Genomic DNA, 23,452 nt, shown 5'->3' with positions numbered 1-23,452 from the left:
AGTTTGTTTTAGAGTTAAGATGTAAAGACCTCCTTGTTGTATACTTAACAAAACAAAGGCCTTAATGATATTAAGGCTAGAGAGTTCACATTATAATCACTTCTGTCATAACTAAGAACATTCATCAATTCATTTATTCTGAGAACTCTCCCTTGACTCATCTCCTCAAAATTTTGCTTTCAGTGCCTGTAACTGTGGGTGAAATCCCACTTTCTCTGAGATTCCCAAAGTTCCAGTGATCCCTGCTTGTCAGTAGTAACATTGTTTTCCGCCTGTCAGGTAGGGACTCAATAACCTATGAAACAGTGTCCTACCGTAGACCTTTGTTTCCACAGATGAACTGCAATGCTTGTGTCTCTTTAATAATTTAATACCCAATTAAATGAGATTTTTCCATTAGATGTGACATTTCTGGCATAATCATGACTCCGAATTTGTAAATAAAAGGACTGTTGAACTATTGCACATTACTACATTGTTGTAAAAATGTAAAGCAACCCATAAAAGACACCTTGCCTACTTTGTAGAAAAGAAATATATATCAAATTTTCTATAGAATTATCACATATTCTACCAGTGATCTGTCTACAAAAATAATTTGATTATGTATGTAGGGAAGAGAGTTACAAAAAGCAAAATTTTACTCAATGTCCTTCAACGAAGGATAGTTGAGATGTTTCTAAGCTTAAAATATTATAAAAGCACTTGCCAGAATTCCAATTAAGAGAGTCATCACCATCCTTTATTTCTCCTAAGTATTTATAGCTCGTAATTAAGATTTACTATAGGATATTTTCCCTGAAGTCTGAGATTCCACTGGAATACTGTACCATTCAAAGAATGTTTAGTTCCAGTTTCCACAGCATAGGCTAAGATCGAGAGTCATAGATAAATCAAGAAGAAAATAAAATGGTTTTCTCATATGCCTATTAGAAAATAGAACATTTAAAATAATATCTACAATATTCCAAAATAAATAATCATAATTATATATTGGTTCACAATTCCATCCAGTCTTATTTCTTGTTCCATTGATCTTGGGCTATCAGACTACATTAATAAATTCATCTGCTTCTGTGCTAGAACAGCCCTGTAAACCTTAATTTTTAAGCCCCCTGGTACAATATGACCAGGGGTGGCAACAGAGCTTGAAATGGTAAACTTATTCTTGGAATTCTACTCTCTGGAATATCAAGAGTCCAAGATATCTATTAGGATCATTTCTACTGAGACTCTTAAGTTGTCCTTACTATTGTTTCTCTCAAAAGACTCAATTTTTTGATGATCGGCTTATAGCTGAGTCTTTCCCCAACGCGGAAGAAAAGCGAAGACCAGAGGGCTCTATTTAATTTACTAGCATAACCAATAATATCAGAATAGAAAAGCAGAATCTTCCATATTTCACTATTTCACAAAGAGTTACTCATTAGTCCGAAGTAAGAGCACATGTTAGACGGTGAGAGCATTGACCACTTTGCATAGTCTTCCTATGCATTCTATAAAGTATAAGGATTCTTACCAATTTACAAAGGTATTTAAACCCAGAAACAAAATCTTCTAAAAAATGAATCTGTTAACAGTACCATGTCAGGGTGGCGCCTGTGGCTCAAAGGAGTAGGGCGCTGGCCCCATATGCTGGAGGTGGCGGGTTCAAACCCAGCCCCAGCCAGAAACTGCAAAAAAATAAAAACAGTACCATGCCAGACTTGGAATATTAATAAGAGTATGCTTTTACCTGAAACATAGGCAGTCAGTAAAACATATTAATATCTTTACCTGTATAAAATTAAGGTAGGAAAGGTTGAGCTCCTTTTTAAATTTGTCATCTTTTACCACATTCTGGTACTGTTGCACAAGATAGTTCTTTTACTGGTGTACAGTTATTAATAATTTGAAATGCATAAAGCATGCCAAATATACATAATTACTTCTAGCTTCATTTTTTTTAAGGTAAAAGATTAAACCTCTGGCGCCACCTAGTGGCAAAATGAGTAGTTGCTCCCCAGTGAGAAAAACCAAACATTAGAATGTAAAAAAATAACTGAATTGTTTTAGTGATCTGTTTTCAGGGCATGGGCTTAAAAAGGCAATAATAAAAAAGATTTTTCAGAAGAAACTGGTAACTTAATTAGGATAAGTGTGCATGTACCTGAGTTTTGGTAGCTCAATAACCAGAGTGACAAGAAGACATTTTAAAATAGAAAAGATAATAGTAATTATAAGAAACTTGCAATCTCTCAGAAGCAAAAGGTTTTTGTTATTTGTTTCAACATAATTTAATAACATGACAACTATGTTATAATACACAGTTGTGCTTAGCACAAAGCACTACAAAATATTAAGATATTGAGTGACAGTATTCTGATAAGAAACCTCTGCTATCTGGGCAGGTTACAATAAAGGGGGAAAAAAACACTTTCCTCTTCAAGTGTAGAGTGAATATTCCAACACCAATTTTTTTTTATAACAATAGGTTTGGCTGGTATAAGTGGAATTGTGTTACATGGATATGTTGTATAATAGTGAAGTCTGGGCTTTGGGCATACCTGTCATCCAAATAGTGTATGTTTTATCCAATAGGTAATTATTCATCCCTCATCCCCTTTCCACCATCCCCTTTCTGTGTCCATTATGTCACTAGGTATGACTATGCATAGCTATAGTTTAGCTCCCACTTATAACATAGAGTACTTAATGGTTTTTCTCTTCCTCACATCCTCACTTAGATTAATGGCTTCCAATTCCATCCAAGTTGCTGCAAAAGACATTATTTCATTCTTTTTTATAAATGAATAGTACACATTTTTTTATCTAGTCGTCAATTGTGCACTTTGGTTGATTTTATATCCTTGTAATTGTGAAATGTGCTACAATAAACATACAAGTGCAAGTATCTTTTTGCAAGTATTTATTTTCCTTTAGATAGGTACCCAGTAATGGGATTGCTGGATTCAATGGTAGATATTTTAGTTCTTATAGGTTTATTAATTTACATTCCCACCAACAGTATATAAGTGTTCCCTTTTCACCACATCTGCACCAATGTCTATGTTTTTTTTTTAAATGAGGTGGGAATTAACTTTGTTGCCCAGGCTAGTCTCAAACTCCTGGCTTCAAGAAACCTTTCTGCTTTAGCCTCCTGAATACCTGGGATGACAGGCATGCAGTTGCATGCCCAGCCCTATTGTTTTTTGAGCCATTATGATTAGAGTAGAATGGTATCTCATTGTGGCTTTGTTTTATTTTGTTTTGTTTTGAAACAGAGTTTCACTATGTGGCCCTCAGTAGAGTGCCCTAGCATCACAGCTTACAGCAACCTCAAATTCTTTGGCTTAAGCGATTCTCTTGCCTAGGCCTCCCAAGTAGGTGGGACTACAGGCACCTGCCACAATGCCAGTGAGAGTTACCATATTATAGGCTAAAGAGGAAAATTCACACATTCACACAAATTGATGAAGAAAAAGCATTTGACCTAATTTAATGCTAATTTATGATTTTTTTAATCGCAGAAAAATAGGAATACAGGAAGTGCCCATGTTACAAATGAGATAGTTCTGCAGGTCTGTTCTTAAGCTGAATTTGTGTGTAAGTTGGAACAGGTAAGTCTACCTATTACCTGTAATAGACTCCCTTTGAAAGTGTGAGTCATTTGTCAGTCACATATTTGTAACTCAAGGACTTACTGTAACAGCCTCCGTTTATAAGTGCAAGTTACATGTAAGTTTTATGTTTGTAACTTGGGGACTGCCTGTAGAGGGAATCTTCCTCTGTGTCACAAAGAACATCTACAAAATCGTATGGCTAACATTAGACTTAGTGGTGAAAGACACCCCACCTAAAATCAGGAACAAGGATTATTTTTACCACTCTTATTCTTAGTGTTAGAAGTTCTAGTCAGTACAGTAAGCATGAAAAAGGAAATGAAAGGCGTACAGATTGTGAAGAAAGAAACAAATTGTTCCATTTGCCAATAACATAATTGTCTATGTAGAACAGCAGTTCTCAACCTATGGGTTGCAACCCACAGGAACTGTATTAAAGGCCTGTGTCATTAGGAAGGTTGAAAACCACTGATGCAGAAAATCACAAGGAATCTACAGAAAAACTTCTAGAATAAGGAATTCAGCAAGTTGACAGGATATGAGATAAACACGTTTCAGTGTATTTCTTTAGGCACTCAGACACCACATTCGACGTTGCAGTGAGCTGCAGATCACATGTATCTGCAGTCCCCAACCCCACAGCTGCAGACCAGTACAAGTCTGTGGCCTATTAGGAACTGGGCCACACACCAGGAGGTGAGTGGCATGCAAGCCAGCGAAGCTTCATCTGTATTAACAGCCATTCCCCATCCCTGGCATCACTGCCACAACTCTGCCTCCTGTGAGATCAGCAGCTGTATTACAGTCTCACAGGAGAGAGAACCCTAGTGCAAACTGTACATACAAGGGATCGAGGCTGCGTGCTCCTTTTGGGATCTAATGCCTGATGATCTGAGGTAAATGTAATGTGCTTGAATCATCCCAACATCATCCCCACCCCCAGTCCCTGAGCACAATAGTGGTCCCATAGGATTGTAATGGAGGCTGGGCCCAGTGGCCCGTGCCTGTAATAAGCACTTTGGAAGATCAAGGCAGAAGGACTGCTTTAAATCAGGAGTTAAGACCAGCCTGAGCAAGAGTGAGACTCCATCTCTACAAAAAATTTAAAAATGAGGTAGGCATGGCACATCCTTCTAGTCCCAGCTACTCAGGAGGCTAAGGAAGATCCCTTGAGCCCAGGAGTTTCAGGTTACAATGAGCTATGATGATGCCACTGCACTCTAGCTGGGACAATAGAACAAGATTCTATCTCAAAAAAAGAAAGAGAAAGAAAAGGAGAAGGAGATTATAATGGAGCTAAAAACTTCATACTGCCCAGTGATGTCATAGCTGTCATAACGTCGTAGTGCAATGGGTTACTCAGGTGTTTGTAGTGATGCTTGTGTAAGCAGACCCTACTGTGCTGCCAGTCATATGAAAACACAGTTCACACAATTTTGTAAACTACATAATACTTGATAACAAACAACTAGGTTGCTGGTTCATGTATTTACTATACTATACTGTTTAGGGGGTTCTTTACCTTTTTTCTTTTTTTCTTAGTGACAAGTTCTCACTCTGTAGCCCAAGCTAGAGTGCAATGGCATCATTATAGCTCACTGCAGTCTTGGTCTCCTAGACTCAAGTGCTACTCCTGCCTTACCCTCCTAAGTAGCTGAGGCTATAGGCATGGGCCACCACACCTGGCTAAGTTTTCCATTTGGGAGGCTCTCACTATGTTGACCAGGCTGGTCTCAATCTCAAGTGATCCTCCTGCCTTGACCTCCCAAAGTGCTAGAACTACAGGCTTAAGCCACCACAAGCCTGTTTATTGTTATTTTAGAGTGTATTCCTTCTACTTATAAAAAAAAATTACAAGTCTTTTTTAAGATGGCTAAACTATCATGCCTGTAAACCTAGAGCTTTGGGAGGCTGAGGCAGGTGGATTGCTTGAGCTCAGGAGTTCGAGACCAACCTGAGCAAAAGTGAGACCCCATCTATATTAAAAAAATAAAAATTAGCCAGGCATTGTGGCTAATGGTGGTACCTATAGTCACAGCTACTTGGGAGGCTGAGACAAAAGGATCTCTTGACCCCAAGAGTTTGAGGTTGCTGTGACCTATGATGCCACAAAACTCTAACCAGGGCAACCGAGTGACACTCTGTCTCTAAATAAATAAATAAATAAATATTTTAAAAAATAAGGTGATTAATTAGATGCATCTGGTACTTGCCTCTTCCATGGAATGGAATCAAAATAGTAAATAATCACACATCGAACACTAGAATTCAACAGAGAAATGATGAGTAGCACCAAGAGTAAGGAAGAGGAGGGAAGCAAGTCAGCCTGTTCTGTTGAAATTGGCTGGGAGTCTGCAGAGGCTCCCTAATGCAGAGAAAGGTAAGTGAAAGAACACCAGTGGCCCACACTCCTTCAAGACCAGGCGTCCTCAAACTTTTTCAACAGGGGGCCAATTCACTGTCCTTCAGACCGTTGGAGGGCCGGACTATAGTTTAAAATAAAAAACTATGAACAAATTCCTATGCACACTGCACATATCTTATTTTGAAGTAAAAAACAAAATGGGAACAAATACAATTCACACCGCTTCATGTGGCCCACGGGCTGCAGTTTGAGGACACCTGTTCAAGACTCCTACAGTCCTAGCCACAGAAAAGCCCTTCAATCCTCATGGGCACTGAGACTAACATAGGATCACCTGGAGATATGGGAAGGCTTTGCCCCAGAGAAAGCACTCATGCTTAGTCCCCCATACCCCTGAGTCCTAAGAAGCGAAGTGCCATTTTGAGAGTCTGGCCTCCACTGGGCTGTGTCCTGCGCTGGGGCTTAATAGCCTCTATATGTCCACATCCCTGGAGCCCCACTTACATTTCCCACCCATAGCGTTCACTGCTGGGGCTGAAATCAGAAGTCATGGACGTTGGCCCTGCCCCCTTCAACAGAGGGGTGGTCACATATTTTTACACACCCCAAGGACAAATTCCACTGCTCTCAACCATTGCTGCTGCAGGCTGCTATGAGGCTGAGGTATGAGCAAAATGTGTGACCCCCAGCACTACAGCTGTTCTCACTGAAAGTAAACCCACCCTGCCTTGTCCCTGGGCCACAGTGCAGCCACTGCTGCCCCCTTCTGAGCACTACACCAGCAGCCTGGGGATCACCCTGCTCCCCACTGCCACTGCCAGTGCCCACACACACTGGGCACTAGGGAACCTGAGGACAGGTCTGCCCAGGCTGGCTCCTCCCTTCCCCCCACAGTACCAGAGCACACCAACCAGGTGCCAACTGTTGGCACCTGAGAACTGCTCCTGGGTCCTGGGGTCAGGTCCACTCAACCTGCTGCCACCACACAGCTGGCCCTCATCCACACATGCTACCTACAGACTGGCCTACCCAGCCTGCTGCAGCCATTGCCAACACCAAAGGGACTGCTTCGATCCCAGAGGGTTGTCCCACCATTGCTACTGTCATCACTCATGCCACATCATCCACTAGCTAGGGACTTGTGAACCTGCCCACCTGCCTGGCCCTGCTGCCACTCCAAAAACCCAAGCAAGCCACCTAGAGGCCCAAGATTCAGCCTGCCTGGACCTGTTAACAATGGTGACAGCATATGCTGCACTGGGGCCCAAGGACAGGCATGCTTTACCCCACCACTACCAGCACCAGGGCATACTAAAGACAAGTTATTAGAATTAAAGTAATTATCGATCAACTAAAATACGCCTTGGCCCTTTGTTGTTGTTTGGAGTGGTCAAGAAAATAAAAATTAATAGCCGGGCGTTGTGGCAGGCGCCTGTAATCCCAGCTGCTCGGGAAGCTGAGGCAGGAGAATCGCGAAGCCCAAGAGCTAGAGGTTGCTGTGAGTCCTGTGTACATCATGGCACTCTCCTGAAGGCGGTAAGGTGAGACTCTGTCTCTACAAAAAAAAAAAAAAAATTTAAAAAAAGAAAATAAAAATTGTTCTATGATTTCATCTGTATAGACAAATCTACTGAATGCTAAAAGTTGGAGTTTACGATTGGTATTAGTAGATTCATCCAAATGAATTGCAAACATGTTTACTTCTTGGTGGTGAGATATTACTCAAAATTCTATATTTTCAGATAAATCCTTAACATGCTGAGAAATTGTATTATCTGAATGTGGAATTTTTTAAATTTCCTTTTCATATTCTTCTCCAAACATTGGTTTTACACTTGCACCACAGGCGGTAAAATAACAGATTCTGAAATTGTATGAGATTTCATTTTCCTAGCTATGATTTCTGCAACTGAGTGACTCACTTCTTGTGCTCTGATATCACTGCATATTTGGTCCGTATTTTTACTTGTTTAGAATTACTGAGTGCAAGCCATTTGGAATATCCCACCAGCTTTTCAGACGTGGGAATTTCTATATCATAAATATTTCTTTAATTTGCTAGGAACCATAGCTTCATTTGATAATGTTTTTGCCACAAATTAAGCCTGTGGGACATGGTGGATTTCCTTTATTACATATGAAACTGAATGATAAATAATCTTTGTTATATTGACAACTAATTGTTTTTAATCTAATTGCCGATGTAGTGGATGAAGCAGTATTTGGCCCACTAGCATTGTCTTCTAATTTGTTTCTTTACCAAAACCTTGTCTTTAAAATGCCAAATAAAAAATAAAAATAATAAAAGCAAGTAAATAAACAACTTGTACTGTTGCAAGAAGACGAGGCCCAATAGAGAAAACAAGCACCCAAACACCGAGTTTATAAGAGGAAGGGCTTTATTTCAGCTGGAAGAGCGAGGCACAGAATTCAAAATGGCCATACTCCCCAACTGGCTCCATCTTCTCATTTTTATCCCTAGTCAAAAAGCTCCGGCCCATGGGTACCTTTCTCATTGGTCAGTTTGAATCAAGTTGGAGAAGCCCACTCCAGCTTTTACAGAATCACAGGCTTTCACAGAAGCTGAAGCAAGCATCAGCTTCCAACTCCCACAAAGTTAAGTTTTTACAAATTCCTGAGAGCTGAGTCACCACGGGGAGGACCTCACCAGTATGTTCTTGGGGTCTCCTTGAAAATACTTCTGTTCTCTTTGACCTTACTTTTTCCGGGTCTCCTCTCTCAGTACTTTTTAAAAAGAAATACAGGTATTAATTAAACAGACTTAAACATTTTTCGAAACTATGATTTGTAAGGTAATTGTGTTTAACTATTTCAAATCTAGACAGAGCTGTACAACACGTTCATTATGATCTACACCTCCTTACTACTTCAGGCACAACCAGGGATTGCTGAGTCATATGGCTTAGTTCACTTCCCATGATTTCCACATGTACCAGTGTTCATTGGCAAATACTTGTCAAATCTCACCATCTATGGACATAGCGCAAAACTTTATTTTTCAAGGCTATACCCCACCCACTTTAGAAATAAGCCAGTGTTATTTATTATAACAATAAAATGTTTATTTATTATAACAATGATATGCTCATATAATCAATTTAAAGAGGATTTAATGTTGAAATGTACACTTATTGTGCTTTGAACTTCTTTCAAAAGTAATTTAATTAATGATTTTTAAAAATTGTTACAGCACACCTAAGATCTTCTCACAACACACCAGTGTGCTGCAGTCCACCAGATGAAAATCTCTGGTCTAGAGTAAGGACAAAGAAGGGGTAGAGTTTAATAAAAGCTACAAAAGAAGTAAGCCCTCGGAGTGATAGGTGAACATGGGAAGGGCACTTTTTCCAGACAGAGGAAATAAGGAAGGCTTCCTGGAAGACTTGAACCCCAACTTAAATCTTGGGAGAACTCTTGGAGGGTGGAGAGGAGGATGGATAAACACCATACGCAAAGACACAAAGGTACTGGGGAGGACAGGAAGTCTGCTGGGGCTGGAGCTAAATGCAACAGGAAAGGGCTACACAGATCTGGTGGAAGACATCCTTTGCTCTGAAAAGGATCTCAGCAGAAGGGCGTAAGAGCACCCAAAGGGTCCCGTGGAAGTCACCTCATCCCATGTGCCTTACAGAAAGAAAAATGACTTTGTGAAAAATGGCTGGAAGAGGGGAACTAATGGCAGAGAAACTTCTCTGCAGATGAGATCATCTGAGACTATGAATGAAGGCTGTAATGATGGGACTTGGGAAGAAAATTGACTCGGAGCTAGTCAGAGCTAGAAGCAACAGAGCTTTGCTCTATCTGATTATGGATTAGAGATTACAATATACAATATAATTCATTGGTTCAGAGTGTGAACTCTGCAGTCAGGCCTGGTTTCAAACTCCAACCACTGTGCAAATTTGGGAAAGCCATTTAATCTCTTTGAGCCTCAGTTTCCTCATCTTAAATGGGGATAATAATAAAAGCTAACCTCATAGGATTAAAGATAAGGATTAAAAGTGATAATAGAAAAAAATGCTTAGCTTAGCTCCCACTCATATTACTCTATAAATACCAGCTATTATCATGTTAATATAAACACTTTTTTATTAGGGAACTGCTCTCTGTCTCTCCATAACCTAGTTTCTCCAAAATATCAGACACTGGTTCAAATGGGAAGGATACAGAAAGGCAACCTCATGAATATTTATGTCATATTGGTTAATCTGTATCACCAAGAATGAATGACTGGGAGAACAGCCAGCAACACAATAAGTACAGTTATCTCTGGAAAATGAAAAAATGCATAGTTTTACTTTTCTTCTTTCTACTTCTCTACATCATCTAAATTTTTCATATGACTATGCAGAGTTTATAAGAAAAATATTTAAAATACATTCATCATGCCACAAGACATGTTCTTTGCCTGTTCAGCGCCAGGCAAAACTCATTCATCAAGGAAGTAAGGTTCCCCCCAGCATCCACCGCATCCCCCACTCCACCAGACCTGAAGCACATACATATGTAGAACCAAGTGCCATGGCTCTTGCCTGTAACCACAGCACTCTGGGAGGTAGAAGCAAGTATATTGGCTGAGCTCAGGGGGTCCAGACCAGCCTGAGCAAGCATGAGACCTGTCTCTGCTAAAAATAGAAAAACTAGCCAAGCGCTGTGGTGGGCGCCTGCAGAATCAACAGGTTGGGAAGTTCAGGCAAGAGGAGCTCTTGAGCCCAAGGGTTTGAGGTTGCTGTGAACTATGATGACACCAGGCACTCTACCCACAGTGACAGAGTGCGACAAGGGAAGGAAAGGGGAGAGGAGGGGAAAGGAGACATTTGTACTCCAAATCTCCACCTCCAGCTCAGGAAGCTACCCAGGGGCTCAGCCCAGGGAGACTGAAAGGAGGAGCTGTTCTGGGTCTTGGAGATGGCCCTCAGAAGGCCCAGTGTCCTGGGGCCTCAGTCCTCCAGCCACTGGCTCACCAGGCGGGAATAGAGGTCCTTCCCCTCCCTGAGCTGGTCCAGCTCCCGCAGCTCGCCCTGATGGAGCACCAGGATCCGGTGGGCGCGCTGGACAGTCTCCCGCCGGTGAGAGATCAGCAGCACCGTGCGGTCCCCGAGAATGTTCCAGTCCTGCAGCTGAAGGGGAGGATCGCAGAGCCTCAGAGAGGGAACAGTGGGATGGACACCACATCCCCCTAGGCACCTTCTCTTGTGACTCAGGAGAAGGTAGGAGAGGGCAGCAGAGGACGGTCCCCACTGTCCTCTCTCAGTCAGACTGCTGCAACTGGAGGGCTGCAAGGCAGAACGGGAGGGACCGGGGCTGCCCCCAAGCCACCGGACTCCACACTCCACTTCCCAAACCCAGAAAGGCACGGACTGTCCTTCCACTAGTGGCATTCGTCCTGCCCTGTCCCATTCTACCCAAGCTGCGCCTCCACTCGTGACCCCGCAGGCCACCGGCCCCCGCCCCTCCCACCGCGGCACTCACCGCCTGCTCACACTGCGCGTCCAAGGCACTGGTGGCCTCGTCCAGGATGAGCACCCGTGGGTTCCGCACGAGAGCCCGGGCAATGGCCAGACGTTGTCTCTGCCCCGCGGCCAACTGGCTCCCTCTCTCTCCTATGTCTGAGGAAATCAGAGCAGTTCCTTCCTCAGACCTGTGACCAGGATAACTCCCCCACAAGGAAGCACCAGTGCACACCGGGTATTTCCACTGGGACCATCCGGGAAGGTGGACGGGCCAGTAGGGGGTGTTAAGAGGGCGGGACCTAGCGGGGCCGCCCACCTGGAGGGGGCGCTACTGTGGCACTGCTTCGTGTGGACAAGGACTCCTGAATGAGACAAGCTGAAGGAAGGCAGGTGGGAGGACAGGAAGTGACACACGCATACCACCAAGAATAAGTTCCATTTCTCTCTGTACTGAGGGGGCAGGCTTCCTATTTGCAAAAGATACCTGTATATATTCCATCCTTCATTTCCTGTATGAAGTCATCTGCATGGGCAGCCTGGACAGCGGCCACCACCTTATCATCCTCACAGCTCTGCAGCCCATAAGTAATGTTGTCCCTCACAGAACCAGAGAACAACACAGGCTCCTGCCCAACTGAAGCCACCTGAGCAGAGGGGACAGTGGCAGAGGACTGTATGGAAACCCCCGTGACAGGGACCCTGTTTCCTTCCTGGCCTGCCTCCCTCAGGAAGTGCCTGGTGCTTCTCCCCCCTTATCCCCCCGCTCTCTCTCTGCACATGCTCCTCTCTCCCTCCCCTCCCCCTACTCTTCCTCTGTTCCCCTCTCCTTCCTCCCCACCCACCTGGCTGTGTAGGTAGCTGTGCTCATATTGCCAGACGGGCTTCTCATCCAGCAGCACCTTTCCCCCTGTGGGCTGGTACAGATTCTGCAGCAGGGCAGCCACCGTGCTCTTCCCAGACCCATTGGGTCCCACAAGAGCTGTCACCTCACCAGGAGGTAGGGTGAATGTCAGCCCCTAGAAAACAGGGAAGAGTTAGGGGCCCACCTCTTCTCAGGACCCATTCCTTTCGCCTCCTGCAGCAACAAAACCAGCTTCTGAAAGGCAAATGAGGCTCGGAGGCTGTAGCTCAAGCAGCCAGGGCACCAGCCACATAGACCAGAGCTGGCAGGTTCAAATCCAGCCCAAGCCCGCCAAACAACAATGACAACTACAACACAAAAATAGCCGGATGTTGTGGCAGGCGCCTGTAGTCCCAGCTACTTGGGAGGCTGAGGCAAGAGAATTGCTTAAGCCCAAGAGTTTGAGGTTGCTGTGAGCTATGACACCTAGTACTCTACCCAGGGTGACAGCTTGAGACTCTGTCTCAAAAAAAAAAAAAAAAAAAGAAAGAAAGGCAAATGATCTACAGGCTGTGTGGCCTGATCACATACAAGCATCAGACAGTAAGGGGTCCAGGACCCTCCCTGTGGCCTCTTCCAGGCACCTTGAGCACAGGCTGGTCAGGGCGGTTGGGGTATGCAAAGGAGACATCCTGGAATTCCACCAGCCCCTGCAGAGTGGTGGGGGCCAGTTCCCCAGGGCAGGGCAGATTTGGCTGACGGTCCAGGTAGGAAAAGACTTTCTCAGCAGCTCCCACGTTGCTCAGCATATCCCCAAACATGTACACCAGGTCCTGGAAAACAGGGAGGAGGGCAGAGAATCAGACACAGCTCCACCAGAAACCAATTGCCACTCCTCACACGCCCCCACAACCACTTCTCAGCCTTATACAAAAAAACTCACAACCCTTAAATGTGCAATTTGGTGGGATTTACAAATGAGTACCCCAGTGTTCCAACTTGCAATGGAAAGGATACAAAGGCCATTTTCCCACCAGACCCCAGTACCTCCATCCCCAGACCTTTGCAATTTCTGCTCTGTATTACTGTGTGCATTTCTGGCTTGCTGGATTAGACAGGGAACTCCTTAAAAGCAGGTACTGTGTGGCTGGGTGCAGTGGCTCAGGCCTGTAATCCTAGCACTCTGGGACGCTGAGGTGGGCGTAGTGCCTGAGCTCATGGGTTGAGACCAACCTGAGCTACAAGCAGACCTTGTCTCTAAAAAAACTAGCCAAGCTTTATGGCAGGTGCCTGAGGCAAGAGAATCACATGAGCCCAAGGGTTTGAGGTTGCTGTGAGCTGTGACACCAGAGCACTCTACCAGGGGCAATAAAGTGAGACTCTGTCTTTAAAAAAAAAAGGTTGGCACTGTTCCCAACTCATCTCTGTAGCCACTGGAGGGCCTAGCACAGTTCTCCACATATTAAAGATGTTTATAAAATATCTAGGAAAACTTTAAAATAAAGTCTTGGCTGAAGTAACTATTTTTGAGAACCAGTAAACACTGGAAAAGAAGGAAATGACCATTCTGCCTTTCCTAATCAAACTGTACTCCTGGGTACCAAATAGTGGCTGAGGGGAGCAACCTCTCCTAGATGTGTTCCAGCCAACTAATGGAGGAAGGACAGAGTGTCACCAGTCTGTAGCCCTACTCACTTAATGGACCTGGGCACTGTGCTTCAGTGGCTGATGCCACCACAGAAAGACAGCTACATATTGTGTGTCTCCTGGAACAGGAACAAAACACCTAGGAAATACTCTTGTCCAAAAAAGAGAAAAAAACAGAATCCCAAAAGCTTCTGTGTTTATCTAGCAACTGACAAGAAATACAGAGGCAGAAGAACATATTAAAATAAGACCACAGGGATTCAATCAACAAAATCAGACCACAAGAAACTCTAAAGGACAAACAACGCATTTCTTCAACAAATAAAACTGCAAAGGGGAAATTTGAGAGAGGGAGAGAGAGATACATAGATAGATGAAAACACTTAAAAGACTTATCACATATCACAAGGTGTGGACTTTATTTGGATGCTGATTCCAGCACATGCATACACACACACATTTTCCATATAGCACAAGTGGAAATTTGATCACTGAACTGAGTGTATGTAATGAATTTTATGATTTATTGTTAACTTTTTGGTGTGATAACTGGTTTGTTGTTACACACTTTTAAAGACATTTATTTATTTATTGTTATTTATTTATGCTTTTTTTTTTTTTTTTAATTTGGCCGGGGCTGGGTTTGAACCCGCCACCTCAGGCATATGGGACCGGCACCCTACCCGCTGAGCCACAGGCGCCGCCCGCTTTTTTTTTTTTTTTTTTGAGATGGATTTTCACTCTGTCACCCTGGGTAGAGTGCCCTGCTGTCACAGTTCACTGCAACCTCAAATTCTTGCGTCCCTCTTGCCTCAGTCTGTGGATTTGCTGAAAGTACAGGTGCCCACTATAATGCCCAGCTAATTTTTTCTATTTTTAGTAGAGACGGGGTCTTACTCTTGCTCAGGCTGGTCTGGAACTCCTGTGCTCAAGCAATCCACCTACCTTGCCTTTACAGAGTGCTAGGATTATAGGCATGAGCCACTGGCCTGGCTGAAAGGCATTTGTATTTTTAAAACAGGCATAATGAAATATTTACAGATGAAACAACATAATATCTTGGATTTGCTACAAAATAATAGGGGTGGGGGAAGTGGGTGGGGATACAGACCAAGACCAGCATGAGTTTATAGCTGTTAAAGCAGGTGATGGGTGTGTGTGCCTTCTTACTATTATTTTGTCATTCTTTTTTTAGCATAAGTTTGAAATTCTCCATAACAAAATTATTTTGTTTTTTTGTTTTGTTTTGTTTTGTTAAGGGGAACAGATAAAGCCCATGCCCAGAAGATCAGAAAGAAAAAGGGGGGCAGAGAGGGCATACCAGGGCTGCCACTCACCTTAACAAGTTTCTCCATATCCTCCTGGTAAATGAGGAAGGAGAGCAGCCGGCCCTGGGTCAGCTCCTGGGCCAGGATCTGCTGCTGCCCACAGCTCAATACCAGCACCCACATGCCCAAATGCAGCACCTGGGAGGGGAGAATAAAGACACAAGGCTGAGAAACAGTTTTTCCCTTCTTTCCCCTTCCCCATAAGACCCAAGAACCAGCCATGGGTTCCCGTTCCATTAGCTCACCCTTCATGATCCTTCCCCCTGCCACTCAGCCATCTCACCCTACTTAAGAGCCCATACAGGCCTCGCTCCAGGTCTCGTCGCCACCACAGCTGCCGGCATCGTTCCAGGGCCTCCTTATAGCGCCAGACCTCATGCTCCTCAGCCCCAAAACTGCGCACCGTCTGCAGCCCTCCGACAGCCTCCCGCACCACCTGCCCCGCCCTGGCCACTGCATCCTGGATCTCCCGAAGCACTGCCTGGAAAAGGGGACAGTGAACACAGGAGGTTGAAGACAGCAGGCCCCCATGTCTCATTCCACCTGTGGGGTCTTCCCATCCACCTAAAAACACCAAACTCTTCTGTTTCCCTGTTCCTTGCTTTTCTTTCCAAAAGGAGTAAGAGTGAAGGAGTGAGGGAACAAAACATACTGAGCTCTCAGTGTTAGGTCGTGTAGGAGACACCTGCCATTGAGTTACCCTTCATGTGAGGTTGTTCTGCCACCCCATGTCTGAAGGAGCCACAGATCGTTAAGAACGGTGGATATGTAATTGGAAATGGATCAAAGATCTAACAAAACTCTTAGGAAAATGTGGGAAAAAAAGCTTTATGACACCAGATTTCACAATGAATTCTTGGATATAACAGCAAAAGCACAGTCCAAAACAGGAAAAGATAAATCAGATGAAATTAAAAACTACTGTGCATCAAAGAACTCTATCAACAGAGTGAAAGGTAATCATAAAATGTAAGAAAAGATCTGCAAATCATGTGCCTGATTAATATCCAAAATATATAAAGAACTCCTACAACTGAACAATGACAAAAAAACACCAAAACAATTAAAAACAGGACATGAAAAACATCCCTCCAAAAGGATTAAAAAATGGCCAATAAGGGCTGGGCACAGTGGCTCAGGACTGTAATCCTAGGATTGCATTAGCTCAGGAGTTCAAGACCAACCTAAGCAAGAGTGACACCCTGCACATAGCCAGGTGTTGTGACAGGCACCTGTAGTCCTAGCTACTTGGGAGGATCACTTGAGCCCAAGAGTTTGAGGGTGCTGTGAGCTGTGATGCCACAGTACTCTTCCCAGGGTGACAAAGTGAGACACTGTCTCAAAAAAAAGAAAAAGTTCTGGAGATGAATGATGACAATTGTTGGTGAACAATCTGAGTGTACTTAATGCCACTGTACTGTACACCTGAAACAGTCAAAATGTTAAGTATATTTTACCACAATAAAAGAAAAAGAGAAGGTGGTGCTGACATTCAGACTCAGGACCTCCTGGCTGCACACCCTTGGTTCCCTACACTCCATCCAAATTCCTTCTGCTGATTTTAAAGGGAAAACCTCACTACCTCAACCTTATAAGGTGTCCTTTTTAATATTTTGTAGGGAGAGTAGGTACAGATTCCTTTGAGAAGTTAATGAAAAGTTATCATCGCCTCAGAAAAATGCCACCCCACTCTCTCTCGCACACACACACTATGTACATGTTTGTTTACAGTTCTAGGGGTCATGGACCTTCTGAATTCAAATGTCCATTGATAGACGACTGGACAAGCAAAACGTGGTCTACACATACAATACACTTCCACTGCAAGGGCTCAAAAGAGAAAATTAACATTTTTCTCTCCACAAATGTGGAATCCTCCTCAGCTCTAAGTTGTATTCTCCCCTCAGGGCTCCCTAACACCTACACGTACCTGATGGCGGGCATTATACACCTTCTCGGCTGCTACTCTGAATGGCACATTGAGCAGAGAGAGGAGGGTGAGTCGAGGCGATACGTTGAACATGAAGGCATAAAGCCCCACCACTTTCACCAGGCTTCGAAAGAGTACGTTGGCATTTAAAGGAAGCCAGGAACTCATCAGGTTGGTGTCCGAGCTCAGCCGTGAGTTCAGCTCCCCTGAGAAGGATGGCGCAAGTGAGGAAACCATGCACACTGCAGAGGCCCCAGAACGCCTCCTGGGTGTCCCCTCGGACACAGGCCCCTCCTCTAAACATCCTCCCTCACTTGCAGAGAGATGGGTGGAGGAGGCTGCATCTCCACTCTGTCCCAAAAGAGAGGAAAGCAGGCTCAGACCCCAGCGCATGGGTGAAGGCAGCAGGAGTGGTTCGGGTAGAAGGTTGCTGAGAAGCAAGGAATACCGCAGGGGAATCCCAGTCCCTGAACACAGGCCCCACCTGTCTTAGTCTCCTGGAAGAAACTGAGGTCCTGGCGTAGCAGGGAGGAGAAAAGCTGTTCCCCGGATCCGCAAGTTGATTCTGGACATGATGGAGGTGAAGGAACCTCCTCGGCAGCCTGCAGACAGCGAGCTGTGGGGTGGGAGGAGCCAGTAGGAGGATGGGGGAAGGGAGAGGCAGGAAGGAGCAGTGGGGGAGAGAGGCAGAGGAGACGCCCAGAGGGAAGAGGAAGGCAAAAGTGGGGAGAGCCACCGTGAGAGGAAAAAGAAAGAAATGAGGGAGACACGGGGGCAGAGGGGTGGGACAGTGAGAAGAGGCATAGGAATAAACAGAGGAAGAAGAAAGGGGAGACGTGGTGAGCCAGATATGAGAACAAAATCACAACGTGCACCAATTCACGATTATCCCCGGAGGGCACTGTGTGCTAGACTCAGGGGAGACTACAACAGAGGCCCCGGCCTTCCTCAGGCTGTCCCTCCAAGCATCTCCTCTGTCTTGGTCCCCTTCCTCCTCCACAATCAAAGCCCCTCCTTGTGGGCTCAGATACTTCACCACGGGAAATGCAGCCACGAACACCCCCCTCATTCTCAGGAGCCCCACAGTCATGTTGCCCCCCCCATTTCATTCTTGAAGTTGGAAAATTCCTCTTAGACTAACCAAATTTCTACAGTAAATCTTAAAGGAAAAGAATTAAATCATAAAGGCACGTTTTTCACAGAATATGGGTTTCTATCACAAATTTAGCTACCATATTCAAGAGGCTATTGGGATAGTCAGACGTGAAATAATGAAGGTTTGGGTTTTGGGGATGGCAGTGTGAATGGAGAGAAAGGAGCCAGAGGAGAAACATTGTGACAGTAGAAAACTATAGAGCTAGTGTTTGAACATGAGGAAGACAATAAAGATGCCATGCTTAAAGCCCAGGAGGCTGGTGGCTTCATGAATGAAAATACGAAGGTAACAGACTAGGCTCGGCGCCTCTAGCTCAAGCAGCTAGGGTGCCAGCCACATACATCAGAGCCGGCAGGTTCAAATCCAGCCTGGCCGGCCAAACAACAATGACAACCACAACAAAAAATAGCCGGACATTGTTGCGGGTGCCTGTAGTCCCAGCTACTTGGGAGGCTGAGGCAAGAGAATCGCTTAAGCCCAAGAGTTGAAGGTTGCTGTGAGCTGTGACACCACAGCACTCTACCCAGGGCAACAGCTTGAGATTCTGTCTCAAAAAAAAAAAAAGGTGACAGACTAGAGACATCACTTGTCAGACCATCCCAGCGAGAAGGCTGGATATGGGAGAAGAGAGAAGAGTTGTAGCTCAGATGTAGTTCTCTCTTAGAGAAAAAAGTCAGAAATGGCTGCAGACCCCACGGAGAATTCCACAAAGCTGAGAACTAAGAAGGTAAAGTGGACAAGATACTGGCAAGATCAAACCCAAAGAGGTTCAGAGTTCAGTGAAAGGATAAGGGGTGATTCTCCTTCCCCTAGTAAGTGACTTAGGTGAACAGCAGGACACTAAGTATACTGCAGGCTTTTCAAAGAGCCCAGGCAAGATGGCAAATACAGAATAGTGGGGTGATCTAGTAAGTTCCGGGAGTTTGAGCAGCCCGAGTGGGGCACCCTCCCCTCCCCCCAGGGAAGTACCAGGAGAGACCCCAGTGCTGACTTTCCCCCATCAAGACACTTCCTCCCTGGCACCTCCTTGATTTGCTGCATCTGACAAAGCGGTGTGAGCTCGGGCTGTCTGGGAGCTGTGGCCCCAGCCCCAGCAGTACAACTGTGAGCATAGTTTGAGCCAAGAGGTGCGTGATTTGCTGCTCCTCTCTGATGGGCACGTATACCTGGCTGTGGTTTCCTCAGAAAGTGAAACCTTACTCCTCTTCCCCTTAAGCACTTGCAGTGGAGCAATTTGGGAACTTCCAGCCTCTGGCATTTCACTGAAGTACACACCAGCGCATAAAAGTAAGCCAGACTTGGCACACCTTGGACATGTGGAGGCTTTGCAAAGCCTTTTCAGTTCCCACAACCTAGCTACCAGCTGGCTGTCCTGCTACCTACCCTACCTCAGGGGTGGTGGAGATCAAGCAAACCCCTGGGAGCTTCAGGGTCTCTCATAACGCTATGGTACTCTGGTAATCCACTGGGGACCAAAGCCTGTCACAGGCACAAAAGAACATCTCAGCCGCTGGCTCCTTCATACTTTCAACCTATGACAGGAAGAACAACTCTATAGCTCATCAGAGTGTCACCTAACTCAACCAAACAGGGCGTGGCTGAGTTATATGAGTACCACGCCCCCATACTGGAGATTAAGCCGGGGGACCCAACACGATTCACACTGCTAGAAAGAGGTGAAGACAGCAGGACAGAAGGAACCTGTGAGAAGGACTAAGCAAAAGAACTCTGGAAGTATGAAAAATCATGGCTTAAGTCACCCCCAAAAGGAAATGACAACTCTCTATCAATGGATACTAACCAAAACAAAAATATGGAAATGGCAGATAAAGAATCCAAATATGGATTATAAGGAAGCTCAATGAAATACAAGAGAAAATGGAAAAACAAAAACCACATGTACTCACTATTAAACTAACCAAATAGCATTTGTGTGCACAGATGGAAATAAAACACAAAAGAAATCAAGCAGGTGAGAGGGGGAAGAAGGAGAAGGATGGAATCACACCTACACTATCTGGACACACTTTGATTTTGACTCAAGCAGTACAAAAGCAATCCATATAACAAAGTATTTGTACCGCTGTAATACTCTGAAATTTTAAAAAATGAATGGGAATAAGAAGAGGGAGTCACTTGCAAGAAAACAAGGAGGCAGTTCATGCCTTAGAACTTCTGGGTCTGTGGAGGATGAGGTAAGCGTGAGACGAGACAGGGCTGTCCAATGGGAGAGTGAAGGCAGACACCAGGTTTACAAGACTAGGGCACAGCATGGACATACGGATGTGGGAATCGCCTGCAGAGAGGAACTGAATTAGCTCCATAGGAAAAATGTTTTTAAGAATCAAAGAACTAAGGCCTGAGGAAAGACCATATATAAGGGTCCAGAAGAGAAAGTTCTCCAAAGGAGACAGACTAGATTGGCAAGTAGAAAAGAGATGCATAAAAGCTAGCTGCATAAAGAGATCACAAATAATAAGAGATTATACGTGTACTAGTGGCCAATGCTACAGACAAGCGAAAAGTAATAGGGGACTGATTTTTTCTTAGCAGTGGGTTGATCAATAAGTACACATTTGAGTACAGTTGTGTGTCATTTAAAAACAGGCAAATATTCTGAGAAATGTGTCACCAGATGGTTTTGTTCACATGTGAACATCCCAGGTACTTACACAGACCTAGGTGGCACAGCTACCACACACCCAGGCTGTATGGTTCAGCTATTGCTCCTGGAAACAAACCTGAGCAGCATTTTACTGTACTGAATACTGCAGGCAACTAACACGATAGGAAGTCTTTGTGTATTGAAACAAGTCTAAATACAGGAAAGGTACAGGAAAAGTATTGTGTTACAACCTTATGGGACCACTATCTACATGCAGCCCATTGTTAACTGAAATGTTGTCATACAGCACATGACTGTAGTGTCAGAAAAAAGAAGCAAGTATGGGATGAAGGCATGGTGAAGAACTGCCTTTGAGGGTCCTCTAAATGAAGGATGGCCGTTAAAAAAGAGCAGCATCGGCTGGATGCCTGTAGCTCAGTGGCTAGGGCACCAGCCACATACAGCGTAGCTGGCAGGTTCAAATCCAGCCCGGGTCTGCCAAACAATGACAACTACAACCAAAAAACAGCCAGGCATTGTGGTGGGTGACTGTAGTCCCAGCTACTTGGGAGACTGAGGCAAGAGAATCACTTAAGCCCAAGAGTTTGAGGTTACTGTGAGCTGTGATGCCACAGCACTCTACCGAGAGTCACATTGTGAGACTCTGTCTCAAAAAAGAAAAAAGGAGCAGCATCAAGCTGGGCTGGGATTGGGGTAAAGTGAGTGGGCACTTCCTTAAATTTTACACCCTGAGTGCCTCATTCACCTCAACCTACTCCCCTCATCCTGGCCCTACCAAGCAGTTCCTTTGTTTGTTTGGGGTGAATACACTCCTGAGTTTGTCTAAAAAGAGGGGAAAGCAAATGAAGAGGAAAAGAGTAAAGAAGCTGTAAGGAAAGCTGACAATTCTCCCAGTAAGATCTTCTGGATCTGGCAAGATGAGTGAGAAAACAAGAGTTAAGAGGCAGAAACGTGCTCACTCTAACAAGAGGACAACCCTGGATGGATACTCTGGAGAACCACATAATGGTGGGAGGGGGGAGGCCGAAAGGAGAAAGGGAATTTCTTGGAGCCAGAAAAGTTGAGAGGTAACTGAGAGATAGTACACTGGATGCATAAGCCACTTTTGTACTACATTCCCTTGTTCTTGTACCTATAATAATGGAATATAAACTCGGAAGATGTTGAGCAAATATGAAGGAAAGAAGAAAAGAATGAATGAATGGATGAAACAAAATATGAATAAAGTAATCATATCTGAGTTCAAATATTTTCTGTTTTGGGCAACTAAAGAGTTTGAAGGTGGAATCAGGACCATGAAGGCCCCTGTCAAGAGGTCTGGCAAACGGACACAAATGCCCATCACCTACCTCCCAAAGGAGAAGAGGCACATGAAAAAGACCGCACTGGCAAAGACATCAGGGTCAAAATCACCTCCCAGGATGTCAATCACACGACCAGAATAGTGAGTGATAAGCGTCTCACCTGAAAGAGGTAGGAAAGTTAACAGATGATGTGCTGGTGCCAAGGCCCTTTTTCCACCCCCAATTCCCAATATCTTCTCCCAACTCACCCAAAACAGCAACAGCAAGGAAGAAGAAGGCGGCAGCCAGGAAAGGCACATCTGGCCTGGAGAGCTGCAGCAACCTCCACATCAAGCCTTTGCTCTTCTCCTGGCCCTGCTCCTGCCCCTGGGCTCCAGCAGGGCTCAGCACGGCCCACACAGCCCAGCTTAGCCCTGCAGCCCCGTACCCCACCAGCAGCCAGCTCCAAGGGGCTGAAGCCACCCTGACCGGGGGAGCACTCAAGGCCCCTGCGACCAGGGCTCTCAGGGAGAGAAACACGGGAGTCACCAGGCAGAGCGGGGGCAGCAGTGTCCCCACATATCCCAGCACTCCGCCCAGCTTCAGCAGCCCCCACAGCCCTCCAAGTCGCAGAGTCCCCTCCAGCCATAGTCCTGGAAGCCCCCGGGGAAGCAGGGACCCCAAAGTTCCCTGAAGTAACCAGAGGAAGGCCAAGTCCACCAGCACCAGGGAGGCCCAGGGTGTCGGGTCAGGGAGCCGCATGGCGCCGTCTGTGGGCAGAAGTTGAGAAATTACGGAGGTGGAGTCCCAATCCTTGAACACATCCTCCTACCCCCGCTCCGCCCAACCTGTCCTTCGTCCATCAGCTTCTCATTCTATCCCACCCTACCCTGAAAGACCCCCTGGGTACTCCACGGTCATCAATACAACGCTCCTGCGACAGACGGCTTTCTGCCTGTCCTAGAGAGCTAGGGAGCATGACCATCCCGAGCCACAGGCTTTAAAAAAAACTAAAACAAAACAAAATCCCCCCGACCTTCCTCCTTCACCCTGGCCTGCCGCCGCGGAGCTCCAGAGAGCGGTGCAGTCCCGGCTCCGCGCCCTTCCACCCCCGGGGTCCAGACCCTGGGAGGTGGGTGGTTCGGGCTGCGTCCCCGCCGGCGCTCCAGGTCCCCATCGCAGGAACTCACCAGCCGCGGG

At 45.4% G+C, this 23,452-nt stretch overlaps 1 protein-coding gene across 1 annotated transcript; it reads right to left on the bottom strand.

The window, feature by feature from the left end:
- Positions 1-9,035: 9,035 nt before the first annotated feature.
- On the bottom strand, positions 9,036-23,014 carry LOC128593170 (antigen peptide transporter 2-like). Its single transcript, XM_053600954.1, is given in 13 exon segments — positions 9,036-10,943; positions 10,946-11,108; positions 11,461-11,597; positions 11,926-12,085; positions 12,284-12,457; positions 12,927-13,115; positions 15,267-15,395; positions 15,541-15,738; positions 17,188-17,393; positions 17,672-17,732; positions 17,734-17,803; positions 22,319-22,433; positions 22,522-23,014. Coding segments are annotated over 13 exon segments (2,187 nt in total). The 3' UTR covers positions 9,036-10,851.
- Positions 23,015-23,452: the final 438 nt, after the last annotated feature.

The sequence above is a fragment of the Nycticebus coucang genome, chromosome 9, assembly GCF_027406575.1.
Source record: "Nycticebus coucang isolate mNycCou1 chromosome 9, mNycCou1.pri, whole genome shotgun sequence".
NCBI classification, from domain to species: domain Eukaryota; kingdom Metazoa; phylum Chordata; class Mammalia; order Primates; family Lorisidae; genus Nycticebus; species Nycticebus coucang.
This window is presented reverse-complemented; position numbering and strand designations above follow the sequence as displayed.